The sequence below is a fragment of the Peromyscus leucopus genome, chromosome 16_21 (assembly GCF_004664715.2).
Source record: "Peromyscus leucopus breed LL Stock chromosome 16_21, UCI_PerLeu_2.1, whole genome shotgun sequence".
Taxonomy (NCBI): domain Eukaryota; kingdom Metazoa; phylum Chordata; class Mammalia; order Rodentia; family Cricetidae; genus Peromyscus; species Peromyscus leucopus.
In genome coordinates this window covers 21,345,847-21,361,773 of record NC_051084.1, presented here as the reverse complement: position 1 = coordinate 21,361,773, position 15,927 = coordinate 21,345,847, and the positions used below count along the sequence as shown (strand labels likewise).

General features: G+C 38.3%; 1 protein-coding gene across 9 annotated transcripts in view; it reads left to right on the top strand.

Annotated features, from left to right (window-relative positions):
* The window catches only part of Pcdh15 (protocadherin related 15), a 1,398,279-nt gene that overhangs the window by 1,340,554 nt on the left and 41,798 nt on the right, over window positions 1–15,927 (top strand). For all 9 annotated transcript variants that reach the window (XM_037199986.1, XM_037199987.1, XM_037199980.1 and 6 more), the window contains one exon: window positions 4,451–4,539. In XM_037199986.1, coding sequence (XP_037055881.1) covers window positions 4,451–4,539 — 89 coding nt within the window. The remainder of the gene's footprint in view (window positions 1–4,450; window positions 4,540–15,927) is intronic.

Sequence of the window (15,927 nt, the reverse complement as noted above, 5' to 3'; positions counted from 1 at the left end):
ATAAATGAATATTTATGAAATTTTTAAATCAGCCAATAGAGAGAAAAATCAAGCAATTATATAAGGATATTTTTAAATTATGATACAATAAATTATAAATTTCTGGAAATATTTGCATAGTGACTGCAATGGAGAATTAAGATAAATGTTATACTCTAAATTGCTTATATATGCTTGGTATGGATGCTGAAAAAAGCAAAATTCAGAACCCAGGATTTCCTTAAAGACTAGAACCTAAGCTATAATGTATTATTCTCCTCATATGAATAGTAAAAATATTTACACTGTTCAACACCAGCTATCCGAAAATTTAAAATACCTGTTCAAAGGTAAGGCAGAGCCAACCAATTATAGAGTTATAGCAGCCTAAATTTATTAACTTATCAGAAATAGATATATACTCTTAATTTATTAAAAATAGATGTATATTTTTGTCCAGTGATGAGAATTTAGCTCAGGCCTTTACAACTATAAAGTAATTGCTCTTTATACCTATAAGAGAATTGTTCCTTATACCTAGAAGATAATTGTTCTTCTGATATGCAATTTGTTAATCCCTTACCTATATTTCGTTTATGCCCTAAGAATTCTTTTTCAAAATTTGTCAAGATAATAATATTTAAGTTGTAAGTGAATACATGCATATTCCAGGGACCTGAAACCTTACTTCCTTGTCCTCTGGTACAATCAAAATCAGCCCAAATCTTACTAACAAATGAAAATTCTTTTTGGTAAGTTAATTGTCCTTATGAATGATAAGGACCCCATTTATATCCTTAGTTGACAAATGATAGAGTCACATGTATCCCTATGGCCAAATTTAGCTTTCCAATGAAGTTCCTCCCACACCACTAGACTCTGCATTCTAAACATTTACTCAGAGGTAAGCTACAGAAAACCAGAACATATGTATTTAAATGCAAAGTCTACAACTTCTCTGAACCCATACACTACTAACATAATAATGTTTCATTGTCCTCTGTGAGACTCTACTGAGCATGTAGAAATCTTGGATAGATTTATTATATCTTAGCTCTGTATGACAATAGAAAGACTGTATTCCAAAAATCTCCAAAATTCTAGTAGCATAGCTGTCATGACTAAAGCCCTATTATGATATAAGAATAAGAGCTAATTTTTTTTGTTGGTTTCTTGGTAGCTTTCTTGCAATAGGGGTTTGTGGTTTTACTGACAGGCTCTTTCAGACCCATGTTTCTGCCCTTTCTATGGCTTCTTTATTCTGATGGGGAGATAGAAACAAAAAACACTACTGTCTCTTACACAGTGTTTACATCCCTCTAATTTTATCCCATGGCCTCCCTAAGATGGGAAATCCATTCCTGCTGTGTTCCCAGCTGGAAAACAGAAACATCTGGATGGACAGCCACCAGAAGATATGCCTGATTACCAAGTGTGATTTTCATTTTTTTTAAATGTGTATCCTAGGCTGGCCTCGAACTTATGATCCTCCTGCCTCCGCCTCCTTCAACAAATCCTACTGGCATGCACCACCACAACTGACTCATTTTTTTCCTACATAAAGCAGAGTCTTATCATTTAAACTTGCCACCCGAATCCAAACTGTCAGCATCACGTGCTGCTCATTCCATCAAGTCTAGATGCTAAAAACTCAGTAACAAGAAAAAAATTCTGTGCATGGGGGTCCACCTATCTATAACGAGAAGGAGAGTTCAAACTGCCAGTGCCCACTGCTTGCCTGTGGATGTATCAAAGGGATTCCTAATATAGACTTTGAGAAGATTTATTAGACTCACAAAATATTAGACTCACACTAAATTCAAACAGTCTCCTAATGAGTTGTGGACATTTTCTGTAATATTTTGGACTTATTTCCTTAGAAATCTAAGTGATACAGCATGTCTGGGCTGCTTTTTCTACTTGGCACTGCTCAGGGGAAGCCAACAGAGCCTGGCCTTTTCAAAGCAGTGTATGCCCTCAGATTGCAGACTTCTACTACTTCCTGTCAATTATTCTCTTGTCTACTGTTGTTATTTAAATTTCCTGTCTGATTCCTTGAGGCTTTTTAACCCCCCCATCTATGAGTAAATGCATATAGATAACTTGGAGCCAATATAAGAATTATATGGCAGCGTGAATGTATTCCCTATCATAAATCATGTTGAGATATTCTGTGCTAACTATAACTAACCCACAGTGTCCAGTTTATGGTTCTGGTGTACATGCACTAATACTGCTGTAGTAGCACATGGACATGTAAAGGATTGTTCAAGACTTGACTTCACATTCTTGTATAAATTATTTGGCAACAGTTCAGTGTGTACAAGCTATGGAGCCACACAGCTCTCACTTAAACAAGATTGATTATTAAGCTATGACTAAGGCACAACCTTTGATCTCTGTCCTAGTTAGGGATACTATTGCTGTGATAAAACACTGTGGCCGAAAGCAACTTGAGGAGTATAGATTTAAATACCTGGAATCCCAGAAGTGGCTGGTGTCCAGGGATGGGGTCTAATTAGTGAGAAAGAGGAGGGTTTATATGAGCGAGAATTGTTGAAACCAAGGTTGGATAAAGCACAGGGACAAATAGCCAAACGAATGGAAACACATGAACTATGAACCAAAGGCTGAGGGGCCCCCAACTGGATCAGGCCCTCTGAATAGGTGAGACAGTTGATTGGCTTGATCTGTTTGGGAGGCATCTAGGCAGTGGTACCAGGTCCTGGGCTCACTGCATGAGATAGCTGTTTGAAACCTGGGACTTATACAGGGACGCTTGGCTCAGTCTAGGAGGAGGGGACTGGACCTGCCTGGACTGAGTCTATCAGGTCGATCTCAGTCCTCGGGGGTGGCCTTGATCTGGAGGTGGTGGGAATGGGGGGTGGGCTGGGGGGAAGGGGAGGGGGCAGGAAGGGGGAGAACAAGGGAATCTGTGGCTGTTATATAGAACTGAATAGTATTGTAAAATAAAAGAAAAAAAAGAATGTAGAAATAAATATTTGTATTCATGGAAAAAAATAAAAATAAATAAATACCTGGAATCACAGTCCATTGAAGGAAGACAAGGCAGGAACTCAGAGCCTGTAGGAATCTGGAGGCAGAAGCTGATGCAGATACCACGGAGGGGTGCGGCTACTGGCTTGCTCCTTATGATTTGCTCACCCTGCTTTCTTATATCACCCAGATCCATGAGCCCAGGGATGATAGTACCCACAATGAACTGGGCCTCCCACATCAATCACGAGTTAATAAAATGCCCTACAGGCTTGCCTACAGACCAATTTTATGGAGGCAGTTCCTCAACTGAGGTTCCCTTCTCTGAGGTGACTCTAGCTTGTGTCAAGATGACATAAAACTAGCCATCACAATCATGCAACAAATATTCCAGGTTTCTTATAGTTTTCATAATTAAATGGGATTAATATCAATAACTACTTGTGATAGTTGATGATAAAGTTGAAACCTGTAGAGTTCTGAAGAAATATAAAATAGAATGTAGTCAGCATGGAATTACTTCTTTTATTTTATATAATAACAGAAGGAACTCATTGAGTACTACTACTACATGAATATAACATATCCATCAACAATTGCTAAAAAATAGCTCATATTAGTTCTACTGTAGATTTATATGCATGCATCTCCAGATTACAGTTGACAAAATAGACAAGGAGACTGTATGTGAGAATCCTGTGGAATTAGACATTCTACCCTGTTTTACCTCAGAATACCAGTTGCAATGAGTAAATTATCTGCTGAGGTTTTGAAATCCTAAACAGTGTATGCCTATTATGCTGGGTGTTCCTTACTGATGAAATCAAGTACAACAAAACTCCATTCCTGTTGCCATTGCCTTTGTCGCTCTTCTATTGCTATAAAGAGACACCGTGACCATGGCAACTGTTATAAGAGGAAGCATTTCATTGGGGGTTTGCTCACAGTTTCAGAGGTTTAGTCCCTTATCATGGTCGAGAACGTGACAGCATGCAGTCAAACACTGGAGCAGTAGCTAAGAGCTACATCCTGATCCATAGACAGACAGACAGACAGACAGACTCTGGGCCTACCATAGGCTTTTGAAACTTCAAGGCCCACCCCTAGTGTCACACTTCCTTCAACAAAGCCACACTTTCTAATCTTTCAAAGGGCTCCACTCCCTGGTGACTAAGCATTCAAACATGATTTCAAACCACCACAGTCATCATAGAGTTTTAAAAAGCAGACTCAAAGCCAAAATAATGAAATCCTCTTAGCATGTAATTTCTGGATCCATAGCAAGTACTCCCAACAGCGGTTTATTCCTAATGCCAATAGGAATATACATAATTTTTCAAAAAAAAATCATCTGGCAATGAGCTAAAAACAAGAAACAACAAATTCTGTAGATAGTAGGGAACAGACAATATTAGTACCTAAAATATAAATTCCCATGATCAGGACTTAAATATGTTCTGTTTTCCCTTCTCAGGTATCAGTGGTCAATCAGCTGGATATGCAGGTCATTGTCTCCAATGTTCCACCTACGTTAGTGGAGAAGAAGATCGAAGACCTCACAGAGTAATGGATTTTGTTTCTTTCTAGATTTATCTCCATAGAATTGTGATCTTAGTTTGACTGAGCCATTGAAGTTATTACAACATTCAGATTGAGTGAAGTTACAAAATCACTTTCTTCATGCTAATTTTCTTGCTCTTTTCCCAAGCTGTAGAGTGTCACTGGAAGTAGGTAAAGGTTCTGAAAGTCCCTTCAAGTAACATGGACATTAGATTGGGGACAGTCCAAGGTTTGAAATGCTTTGTTACGTTGACAAGACTTCAGAGTACAGCCTAAGCAATTCCCAGGCACATGATTTGAATATGTGCCTTGAAATGGCCTTCCAAGATCATCCAAAAAATTCATGATTGCAGTATCATAGAATGTACAGAAAGTGTTATTTTTCAAAATGGCATGTCCACTGATACAGCCCATCCTTTTATAACAAAAGTATGGTATTTTTTAAAGTCATTGTTGATTAACAATTTGGTGGTTTGTTCTCCATTGTTCCATGATGCCAGAGAAAGATTCACATTCAATAGTCTGATTTGACCCCACATTAAGTGGGTGGTAAGAGACAAACATTAATCATTTAGTGCTAACAAACACTTTACACTGATTTTAGACAACTGAAGAATAGAAGGAATAGCTTTTAGATCGGGCATAACTGAAGTCCATTCTGCTTGTGCTGTAGTTAACCTACCATTGAAAAATATTCAGGTTTCTGTGTCCGAAGCTGTAGTTCTGTAGGATGTTGACTGTTTTATTACAAGGCGGCACCTTGAATGGGATGTTTTAGATATTCATGTTCTTGGCCCTCTATTTCAATTTTTACCTCACTTCAGGACCCTGAAGGCAGACCTGGGGGATCACTGGATCCCTTGGTTCCCCTTCCCAAAGGACCACATTGAATAAATCTCCTCTTTCTGCTTTCTACTTTAAATAAATAAAATAAATTTTAAAAAGTGGCATTAGCTTATTAGTTTATGCTCTTTGCTTCCTTAACATTAGTTAGATAATGACTTCATCTGTCATTTTTGACTTATCTGTATTTATTGTTTGTGACAGAGTCTCTCTCTGTACCTCAGGCTAGCCTTGATCTCTTGATGCCCCTGCTTCAGCTTTCTAAGTACTGGGTTAAAATCTGTGCCCCGTACCTGGCTTGCTATTATTTATTAACTCTTTATTCTTTAACATTCTGTTGCTGTCAAGGATTATCAAACTACAATTATCCTTTTAGCCTGGTACCACTTTCTACATTTTACATGGAGCATGTGATGTTTGTGCCTTCTTTGGATTCAGGTGGATCCAAAGTGTCAGCTCTTGCTGTAAACATGGTACTCTCTATGAAAAAATAGCCCTAGTTGTAAATGCACAGAAACATTTTCAGATAATTTGGTGGTTTATTTTTAACAGTTAAACACTGAATGAAATGCAGTAAAGCCATGCTAACACATACCATGTTCCCCTATGTACTTTGTAGAGATTTCTTAAGACTTTGTGCTTTTAACATTTAATACTCTATAAATGTCTTAGAAGGTGGGTATTATCACTAACCATCAACAGAATGGAAGCTTTTTCTTTACCTCTGCGGTTCATATGCAGATGACCCCCATGAAACCGTTAGCTGGTGGCACCTGAGAAACAGGAGTAACTCCTGTTTCTTATCTGCTTTTGTTTCACATATAGCCCCATAACACCAACTGAAAAGTGTGAAACCCTCTTCCCTGGCTAGCTGTTTAGTCCAGTTTAATTTTTCAAAGTATACCCTAATGCTCTTATCATTTGTTAACTTCTCCTTAGATTTTAATCTAATGAATGCATTAATGGGCTTGAATGCCGTCATCAGTTCAGTTTTACAGGAGGCATTTGACACATTTTATTGACTGAACATTTAACCCAAACACAATCATTTTGCTCTTCCTTTATATTGAAACAGAATATATTAAACAGAAACTAAAAGTAATGAGACAGAAGAATAATTTCATAAGCATTCATAAGATTTAATGTCCTAAGTGGGTCTGAGGGCATGAGTGAGAAACTGAGATCCTGAGATACACGTTGCAAAGGAAACTTCAATGCTGGGGCTTTTTACTTGAAACAGTCGTTCCCAGACTGAGTTCTAACATATGTTGATAAGGGCTGGTAAGGCTTGCATGACTGATGTCAGGAGAACTCAATTATGTAAGGTGATAAGAATCAAGAACACCCAGTGAGGGATTATTGTTCCGTGTAAATTGGCATGGTAGACAAAGTCAATGGGTTCTTGCAGAGACAGGCCAGGCTTTTGTACTGTCTTTTAAGACAGCAAAGCTTTGTAACAGATGGCCGCTTAGTAATTCAGGTGACTATGTTTGAATACTGTTAGAGCTGCATGGCTTCTGGCAGCCTCGTAGTGCTTGAAGCTGTTCTTTCTCATCTTCTAAAGTGGAATGAAAACATCTTGTTGACCCTGATAGAATTATATATTCTTTGACAAGGTAGATAGATGCCTATGTGCCTGGTTTCTTCTTATTTCCCTTCTTACACACACACACACACACACACACACACACACACACACACACACACTAAATTTTACCACCTTAAGTTCATAGTTGTATATTATCAAATAGGCTGACATTATTGTTAAACATATGCCATAGCTTCAACTCATAGAAAAGACCCTACATCAGCCAAATGGCAGCCACATTCTGCTCCTAACAGTGTGAATTTGGCCTTCTAACTCCTGCTGTAGAAGGGAACCATGCATTTCACCTTTTGTTGACTGACTTACTTAACTTGGCCTAATATCCTCCAGATTCATCCATTTTGACATGTGGCCATACCTACTGTGATTCAACTATTTGGGTGTTTTGATTCTTTGTGTTTTGTTGTTTTTGTTTTGTCTTATTTAATGAAAGTAATTTTTCTCCTGTTATAGGGGCCCTTTCTAATTTTTTGGCTTCTACCTTTCCTTACTCTACACATGTATTAAAAATTATTAGCTAAGATCCACATATAATGGAGAACACGTGGCTTTTGTCTTTCAGGGCCTGAATTACCTCATCTCATAGAGAGTATTTTACAATTGCGTACATTTTTGTAAATAATTCCATTGTACTTTACAGCTAAATAAAATTCTACTTCGCTGGATGGTGGTGGTGCACACCTTTAATCCCAGCACTCGGGAGGCAGAGGCAGGTGGATCTCTGTGAGTTCAAGGCCAGCCTGGTCTACAAAGCGAGTTCCAGGAAAGGCGCAAAGCTACACAGAGAAACCCTGTCTCAAAAAAAAAAAAATTCTACTGAGTATGTGCACTGCAACTTCATTGTCTCACCAATAGTTGGTCAATATCTAGGCTGATTCCATTCCCTTGTTATTGTGTCTAGAACAGCTGTACTCATGAATGAACATACAGCTCTATCATAAATGCCTCAGAGGAGAGCAGCTGGGTCATTCAGCAGTTCTGTTTTCAGCTTTTTGAGAAATCTCCACAGTGATGCCCACCATGGCTTCCCCACATCGCACCCACCAACAGTAAATCAGGCAGGATTCTTCTTTATCCACACCCAGGGCAACATCTGTTGTCATTTTTTTTCTGGATGATAACCATTGTGACAGTGGCAAAGTAGAATCTCAGAGTATTGATCCTGCGCATTTCCCTGGTGGCTAACAGTGCTGAATACTTCTAAAGCATGGATTAGCCGTTTGTATTTCCTCTTTGAAAACTTCTGCTCAGTTCCCCAGCCCATTTTTGTTTGGGTTGTTTGTCTTCTTGGTGTTTGGTTTTTTATTTCTTTTTATATTCTAGTTTTCAATCCTCTTTTGTGTAACTGGCAAAGTCTGCAGGCTGCCTCCTCCCTGTATTAGCTACTTTCTTTACTATACAGGTGCCTTTGGTCCTGTGATGCTTCACTCGTCCTTGTGGCCTGACTTCCTGAGCTTCCAGGGTCTTATTTAGGAAGTCTTTACCTGTGCCTGTACCTTGCCATGTCTTCCCCTACTTTTTTTCTCTAGCCCTTTTAGGGTTTCACTATATTGCAGTCTTTGGTCCATTTGGAGTTTATCTTTGTGCAAGGTGAGAATCAAGGGTCTTCCTCTATTTTTTTTAAATCTTTGGACATCCAGTGTTCTCAGTACTGTATATCCATTCGTCAGTGAGTATTATTTACATCTTTGTATTTAAAAAAAATGTAGCTGCATGGGTTTCTATCTGGATCTTATTTTATTCTCCTGATCTACATGCCTGCTTTTATGCCAACACCATCTGTTTCTATCACTGTGGCTCTTCAGTGTAACTCAAAATAAGGGATGCAAATACTTCTAGCATTATGCTTTCTGCTCAGAGATGTTGGTGTATTTCCAAATGAATTTTAAGATTTTTTTCTGTTTATGTCTTTGGAAATGATTTTGGTGTTTTGTTTGGGATTACATTAAATCTATAGAATGCTTTTGGGTGGCACTGGTTTTCCCAATATTTTTTCTTCCAATCCAAACACACAAAAGATCTTTCCATCTTCTAGAGCAGTGGTTCTCAACCTTCCTAACGCTGGCACCCTTTAGTGATGACCCCCAACCATAAAATTTTTTCATTGTTACTTCATAACTGTAATTTTGCTACTGTTATGAATCATGTTGTAAATATCTGATGGTCTCAGGAGATCCCTGCAAAAGGGTTGCTCGCCCCCAGAGGGTCGGGACCCATAGGTTGAAAACCATTCTTTTAGTGTCTTGTACAGTTTCTCTTGAGTGTTTTATAGTTTCATTATGGAGCTCGTTTGCTTCCTTGCTTAGGTCTTGTTGGGGCATTTTATTTTGTGTGAAGTAATTTTGAACAGCTTCATGTCCGTCCTTTCTTCCTCGGCATCTTTGTCGTTGCTAAATAGGAAGGCTGCAGACTTTTGTGTATTGATTTTTCATCCTGCCACTTTGCCGAAAGTTATCATTAGGTCTAAAAGGCTTTAGATGGTGCCTCTGAGGCTTCTTACATACAGAATCATGCCATCTGCTGATGAGGATGGTTTGAAGGATTTGTATCATCATTGACCTCTCTCATCGCCGACCTCTCCGTGTCTTTGTCTTCTTGTCCCCAGCTATGACATGAGCAGCTTTCCTCCTCTGTGCATGTCCTTCTACCATGATAGCTATGCCTTGTTCTGGACCTAAAAGCAGGGAGCCATCCCGTCATAGACTGAAACTGTTGGGCAAAAATCAAATGCTTTCTCTTTAAGTCGATCCACTCAGGTGTTCTGTCATAGTGACAGAAACAAAGACCACAACATTCTCGATAATTTTTTGTTTCAACACGTAAGGAACTTACTTGCTACTTTTTCCTAAATATTAGGTTTTTGCTTTGTCTTAGCAAAGAAGGAGCAACACCTTCCATTTGCCAGAAAACTGGGCCATTTGAAACTTAGAGCTTATAAGAAGTCATATTTCTTTCCTGGATTGAAAATTAATGTATAATTACATTTGGAAACCATTTTTCATCATTCTTCAAGGGCAGGAAGTAATATCTTCTTTGAGACCTAAAGCAAGTGTACACACACACACACACACACACACACACACACACACACACACAGTTTGTGTTGTAGTATCCTGTGGCAGAATTCTAATTACTGACTGTTCTTAAATCTTCAATTAACAACACAAGAGAAGGAAGTAAACAAACGTGACCTCTTCTCTGTTTTTTGTTGGCTTGTTTTTAACTTGTTAAAATCAATTATTTTACTGGGGTTACTCACAGAACATCTCTGTTACTTTATGTAACATTTGGTATAAATCCTTAGTTATATGAAGGAATATTATCCTATTATGATATTATATTATCATACTATGAATAAATTATTTATATTGGTGATTATTCATGCATCAAAATGGCTCAATTTCATAGTAATTAGATTTTAGTCTCCCAAATTATCTTTAACTTGAATAATGGTAAATTCTTTTTTATTTTATATCATTTTCACTTTGTAAATCTGTTCTTACTTTCTTTCTGATAAGCAGAAGTAACACAAAGTAAATGACTTACAAGTGGATATAACTTGGTCCTTTATTATTTTTTTATTTAAAATGATTTTCATACCATCTATTTTGATCATATTCTTTCCCCTATCCCAAATCTTCTCAGATCTTCCCCAACTCCCTAACCACTCACGTTCTATATTTCTCTCCTGGATTGAAAAGCATCTGAAATAAGTGTATAATTGCACTTAGGAACCATTTTGCATCAATCATCGTGTGCAGGAAGCAATATCTTCTTTGGGAACTTAAACAAATAAATGCATGTACATATATTTAGTTTGTATTGAAATATCCTATGGCAGGGTTTTAATTACTATCAGCTCTTAAACCAACAGAACAAGAAAAAGCAAACTATGAAAATTCAAGCAAACAAACTCAAAGAAAAAGAAAATCAATTTTGATTTCACTGTTTAATAGACCCCTCTGAATACCCCTGTGTAAAAATTCCTGTAGGCAACCTGTTTGTTTGCATTGCTTGCTTCTTCTAAGATGTGATTCCTATTTTAATGTCCACAGCAGTCATCATTCATTGTTGTCTCTGTTTGGGATGCTTATAGTCAAAACTGTGTCAGTTTCTGTTGGGAAAAATACATTTACAGAAGTATAATGAATTGATCAGCTTTCTGGTTAGACAGGATGTAGAAAATCAAACATATATCTATGCCACTTTTCTATGCTTCTTTAACAATATAAAAATAATAGATTAAAACAACATGCAAGGCTTAGCATGTAGATGTAACCATCTTGTTGAATAAGAAACACAGAGCCAAATACAGAGTTAAAAGCCAAGAGGTCAGAGCAATAGCTAAGAGCTGAGATTAAAAACCTTACCCTTCACTGCGGCTGCTGTCCTACCTCTCCACTAGAGAGCTACTTCTTGTGTATCTGTCTTCTTATAGACTTTCTGTTCTGCCTTCTCATTGGTTGTAAACCCAACCACTTGACCTCCTTGTCACTGTCCATCTATACAGACCTCCAGATCTTCTATGGTTGGTATTGAGATTAAAGGCATGTGTCTCCATGATGGTGGTATCCTTGAACACAGAGATCTGCCTGTCATGTGATTTGGATTAAGGGTGTGTGCTACCACTGCCAGACTTCTGCTATAGCTTGCTATTAGCTCTGACCCCCAGGCAACTTTATTTATTAACATACAAATAAAATCACATTTCAGTACAAATAAAATATCACCATATTAGCAATTATGTTTAGGTGGTGTATTTTGTAAAAATCAGTGTGTGTGTGTGTGTGTGTGTGTGTGTGTGTGTGTGATATGCATACACGCAGAGGCCAAAAGAGGACATTGGAAGTCCTACTCTATTGCTCCCATGCTACTTTTTGAGACAGGGTCTCTTACTGACCCCCAGGTTCTTTGTTTGACTAGGCTGGATAGCCAGTGAGCACTCCCAATTCACCAGTGTCTATGCTATGATGCAGAGGTTACAGACACATGTGGCCATTCCTGACATTTGCATGAGTCCTGGAGATTAGAACTCAGGTTGTCTTGCTTTTAAGGTAAGCATTTTTATCTACTTTCCCCCAGACACCATAATCAATAAACCACTAAAACAATGAGAAAATGTCATTTTTCTAGTTGTTTATTTAACTAGATTTTCATTTAAAAATACCTTGAAAATTAAGGGAGATCAAGATATAGAGTAGCCAACCTTAGATATCATGGATCTGTTTTTATTTGCTCCCAATATAAGATTATTTAGTTTGGCTTTTTTTTTTTTCAAACATTTGCACCAGGAACTAAGTAGAAAGCAGCTGCACGGTGAAAATGGACAGAACACTGGCCACTGTTCTTTGGATAAGTTGTGCAGTTACCTCACAGAGATGAACTAGTGGAGTAAGCCTCTATCCCCTTTGAAGTACTTTTCTTCTCCATAGACACTAAATGAATAATTTAGCACTGTAATATTTTATGCTCTAAAATCCAGAAATTTTGTCAAATAGAACAGCTTATTATTTTATAATCCAACCCATCAGGGAATCAAATCAATGAATCTTTTACTTGGGACTGTGCTCTGAACAGCAGCAATCAATTCTGCATTTTCTGACTCGTGCTTATGGTTTTTCTCTTAACTGTCTATGGTTTATTCGTGGTTTTTCTCTCTGAGCTACTGCTTCTTATCATGGGAAATTCAACCACTTACATTTAAAAAATTCCATTTGTATCAGGAACGTGATAAATAGTATTTTAGACGATTTCATTTATGTCTCATGTGTATTGGCGACTATACTGAATTATTCTTAATGGTCCCCCTTATTCCAAAGAGAAAGAAAATAGCTTACAGTGACTTTTATGGTATACTTCACTAAAATACACTGAAAATTATTTCAGAAAAATGAAATAAAGAACTCACAATGAGAGAAAATAATAGAGAGGCTTCAGAGTCTTCCAGACACTGCAATACAACCAGCGAACCAGTGAGCAATCACCAATAGAGCTTTCTAGATACCACAGAGCAACCACAAGACAGTAAACAATCAATGAAGAGTCTTCCAAATGTCACTGGGTCATCCCAAACCATTGAACAATTAGCAGGAAGCCTAGGATCAGCAAACCAAGCATACAAATACAAATTAAACAGACTCAGTTACAAAGTTCGCAACACCAAACCAATTATTAAAGAAAAGCAACTCTTTAAGAGTCTAATTCCAGACTAGGGGGAAGGCTTTTACCCTGTGGGATGTCCTAGAGAAGGTCCCTCCAATGGTGAAAGTGCTATGGGATACCTGGCCTGTACTGAAGTTTAATCTGGGAAGGTTCCCTGAAAAAATGGAACAAAGAGGTTTAGAATATCCCAGGAACCTGCCTCCTGGAGCTCTCCTGCCATCTGCCATGTCTGTTGACTCTTTTAACTCCCCTTCTGAAAAAAAGAAAATGTATTGACAAGTTCTAGGTAGAGCTTTTTGGGTTGCCAGTTAAACTCAAGAAAATTCCAGGCAGCATGATACAGTCGTCACACTCATGAACTCGATAAAGATATAGTTACCTTCAGAAGATCAAGTCCCGAAGTTCAGTCAACATTCCAACAGGCAGCACTAAGTAAGCTCAGTCAGATATATATGAGGATATACACCTCCGACCAGGGCTCAGGGTTCTACGTGGAAGAGGAGGCAGAAAGATTGTAACAGCCATAGAGGATGATTGACAGCAAAGAAACAGTGCTGGGTGGAATCCCACACAGAACCTGGCTTTGGTGGGTGTGACTGACCCCCATTGTGCAAAGGAGTTCAAATGCTTTAGAAAGTGACATAATTTCTAGAAAGACAGAAGATAGCTAGGAGAGAGTGGTTAATTTGAATCTACATTGATGGACAGAGGCAAGCCAGGTCCTCTTGGTGCTATTGGATCCCATGAAGAAAAAGCAATTAAAAAAAATCCAACAAATATTTCTTGGCTGAGAATTCAAGGTCAGAAATTCTCATCAAATAATCATTCTAGTTTGACTTATTCACAATAACAAATAGGTAATTGAGAAGATGACTGCCATAATAATTTACTAGAAAAATAAAAAAATAAAGGTTAAAACAACCTCAAATGAACACTCATCTCAGCTTCAAAATTATTTCGGTAAAGCCCTTACACATTAGCTTCTTCCAGCTGGAGCTAACTGAAGAGCTATATACAAGTGACTGGAAATGGTGACAGTGCAAATTTAAACTTAAGTATCTGTCAAAAATGATTCGGTTCCAAAATATGTAAGTGAAATGACCCAGGCTTTTTTGGACACGCTTAAGTTACTATTTTTTAAAATGTTATCTACATAGAAAAATCTTAGTTAAATATGCTTTTCCATATTTGCTGTGTGTGACATTGAGCCTCCGAACTATAGTGAAACAATAAAAAACCCATTTAAATTTGATTTTTATTCCATGTTGTAATTAATTTCCACATTATATACTTCACAGAAGATGGCATGTCCAGTTCTCTGTTCTGAGAAGCAAGTCCTAACCAGACACACACACACACACACACACACACACACACGCACACGCACACGCACACGCACACGCACACGCACACGCACACACACACCCTGTTCTGTACTTGATTGGACTGCTACAGGAATCTAGGGTTCATGTGGCTCACAGCCTTTGTGAAAATCCAGGAGCCAGAAATTGATGGAAAGAAATGCATTGAATCAAACCTGGCCTTTTAGTTTTTATTTTAAGTTAGCACAAAAGGCAGTAGGTATAACAGGCATTTTCCACTATGGTACGTCTTAGTAGACTCCCTGTCCTCTCCCCTGCCTCCCTGCTAACACTGTCTCCCAATCTCCTTGCCTCTTTTATGACCCATATATCCCCCTTGCCCTGCCTCCCCTCTTCTTCCTCACCACCTAGTCACCTAGTCTTACTCTCTCTGGGTACTCTTCAGTTTTGGAGACTTCTCTCTCTCTCTCTCTCTCTCTCTCTCTCTCTCTCTCTCTCTCTCTCTCTCTCTCCTCTCTCTCTCTCTGCTTTGTGGTTGTGTCTTAAGGTGTGAGCTCTTAGCTACTGCCCTAGCACCACGCCTGATTGCTGCTAAGCCTACCCCCATGATGGTCATGGACTCTGACCCTCTGAAACCATGAGCTCCAAACTAAATGTGTCCTTTCACATGATACCTCCAGTCATGGTGTTTTTTTCACAGCAATAGAAAAGTAACCAAGAGAGTTATATATAGTCTCTATTATATAGTCTCCATCTATTTCTGTCATGACTTTGATCATGAAGACCTGTTAAGCATTTTCAAATTCAGTTTCTTCATCTATCAAGATTTTTCTGTCCACATGACCTGATTTGTATATGTCGAACCAATCCTGCATCTTCAGGATGGTTCTTCTTTGCAAGCATCCTTTTGAGAATTTTTGCAATCACCAGCCTGTGGTTTCTTTTTTGTTGTTGTTGCTGCTGCTGCTGCTGCTGCTGTTGTATCATCACTGGGTTTTGGTATCAAGATAGTATTTTTTTTTGTGTGGATAGCATTTGGTAGTGTTCCCTTTTTGTAGAATATTTCTGTTTTGTAGAACAAATTGAAATGTGTTGTATTCTATTCAGAGTTGGCTTTGAAGAAAATGGAGAAGGCCTTCTATCTCATCTTCACCTTCAAATGGTTTGGCTGGTTGCTTGAAAGCTTTTGTGGGACACTCTAGGTTACAATGAGGTATGTGGGTATATCCCTGCTGCAGTGTGTGGTCCATTCTCTTGGAGAGCTTTGTCCATCTATGTTGACCATTTTTCTCCTCAGAATGGAATGTAATCTCCATCCTTGTCTTTGAAATTCCTTTGCTTTGACTCTGATTTGGGACCTCCTAGAGCCAGAACCTGTATGTTCTTTTTAGATGAGCATACTGCTTTTCTGTAGCTAGAGTTTTTCTGGCCCTGCCTGGCCCACAGTCAGGACAAATC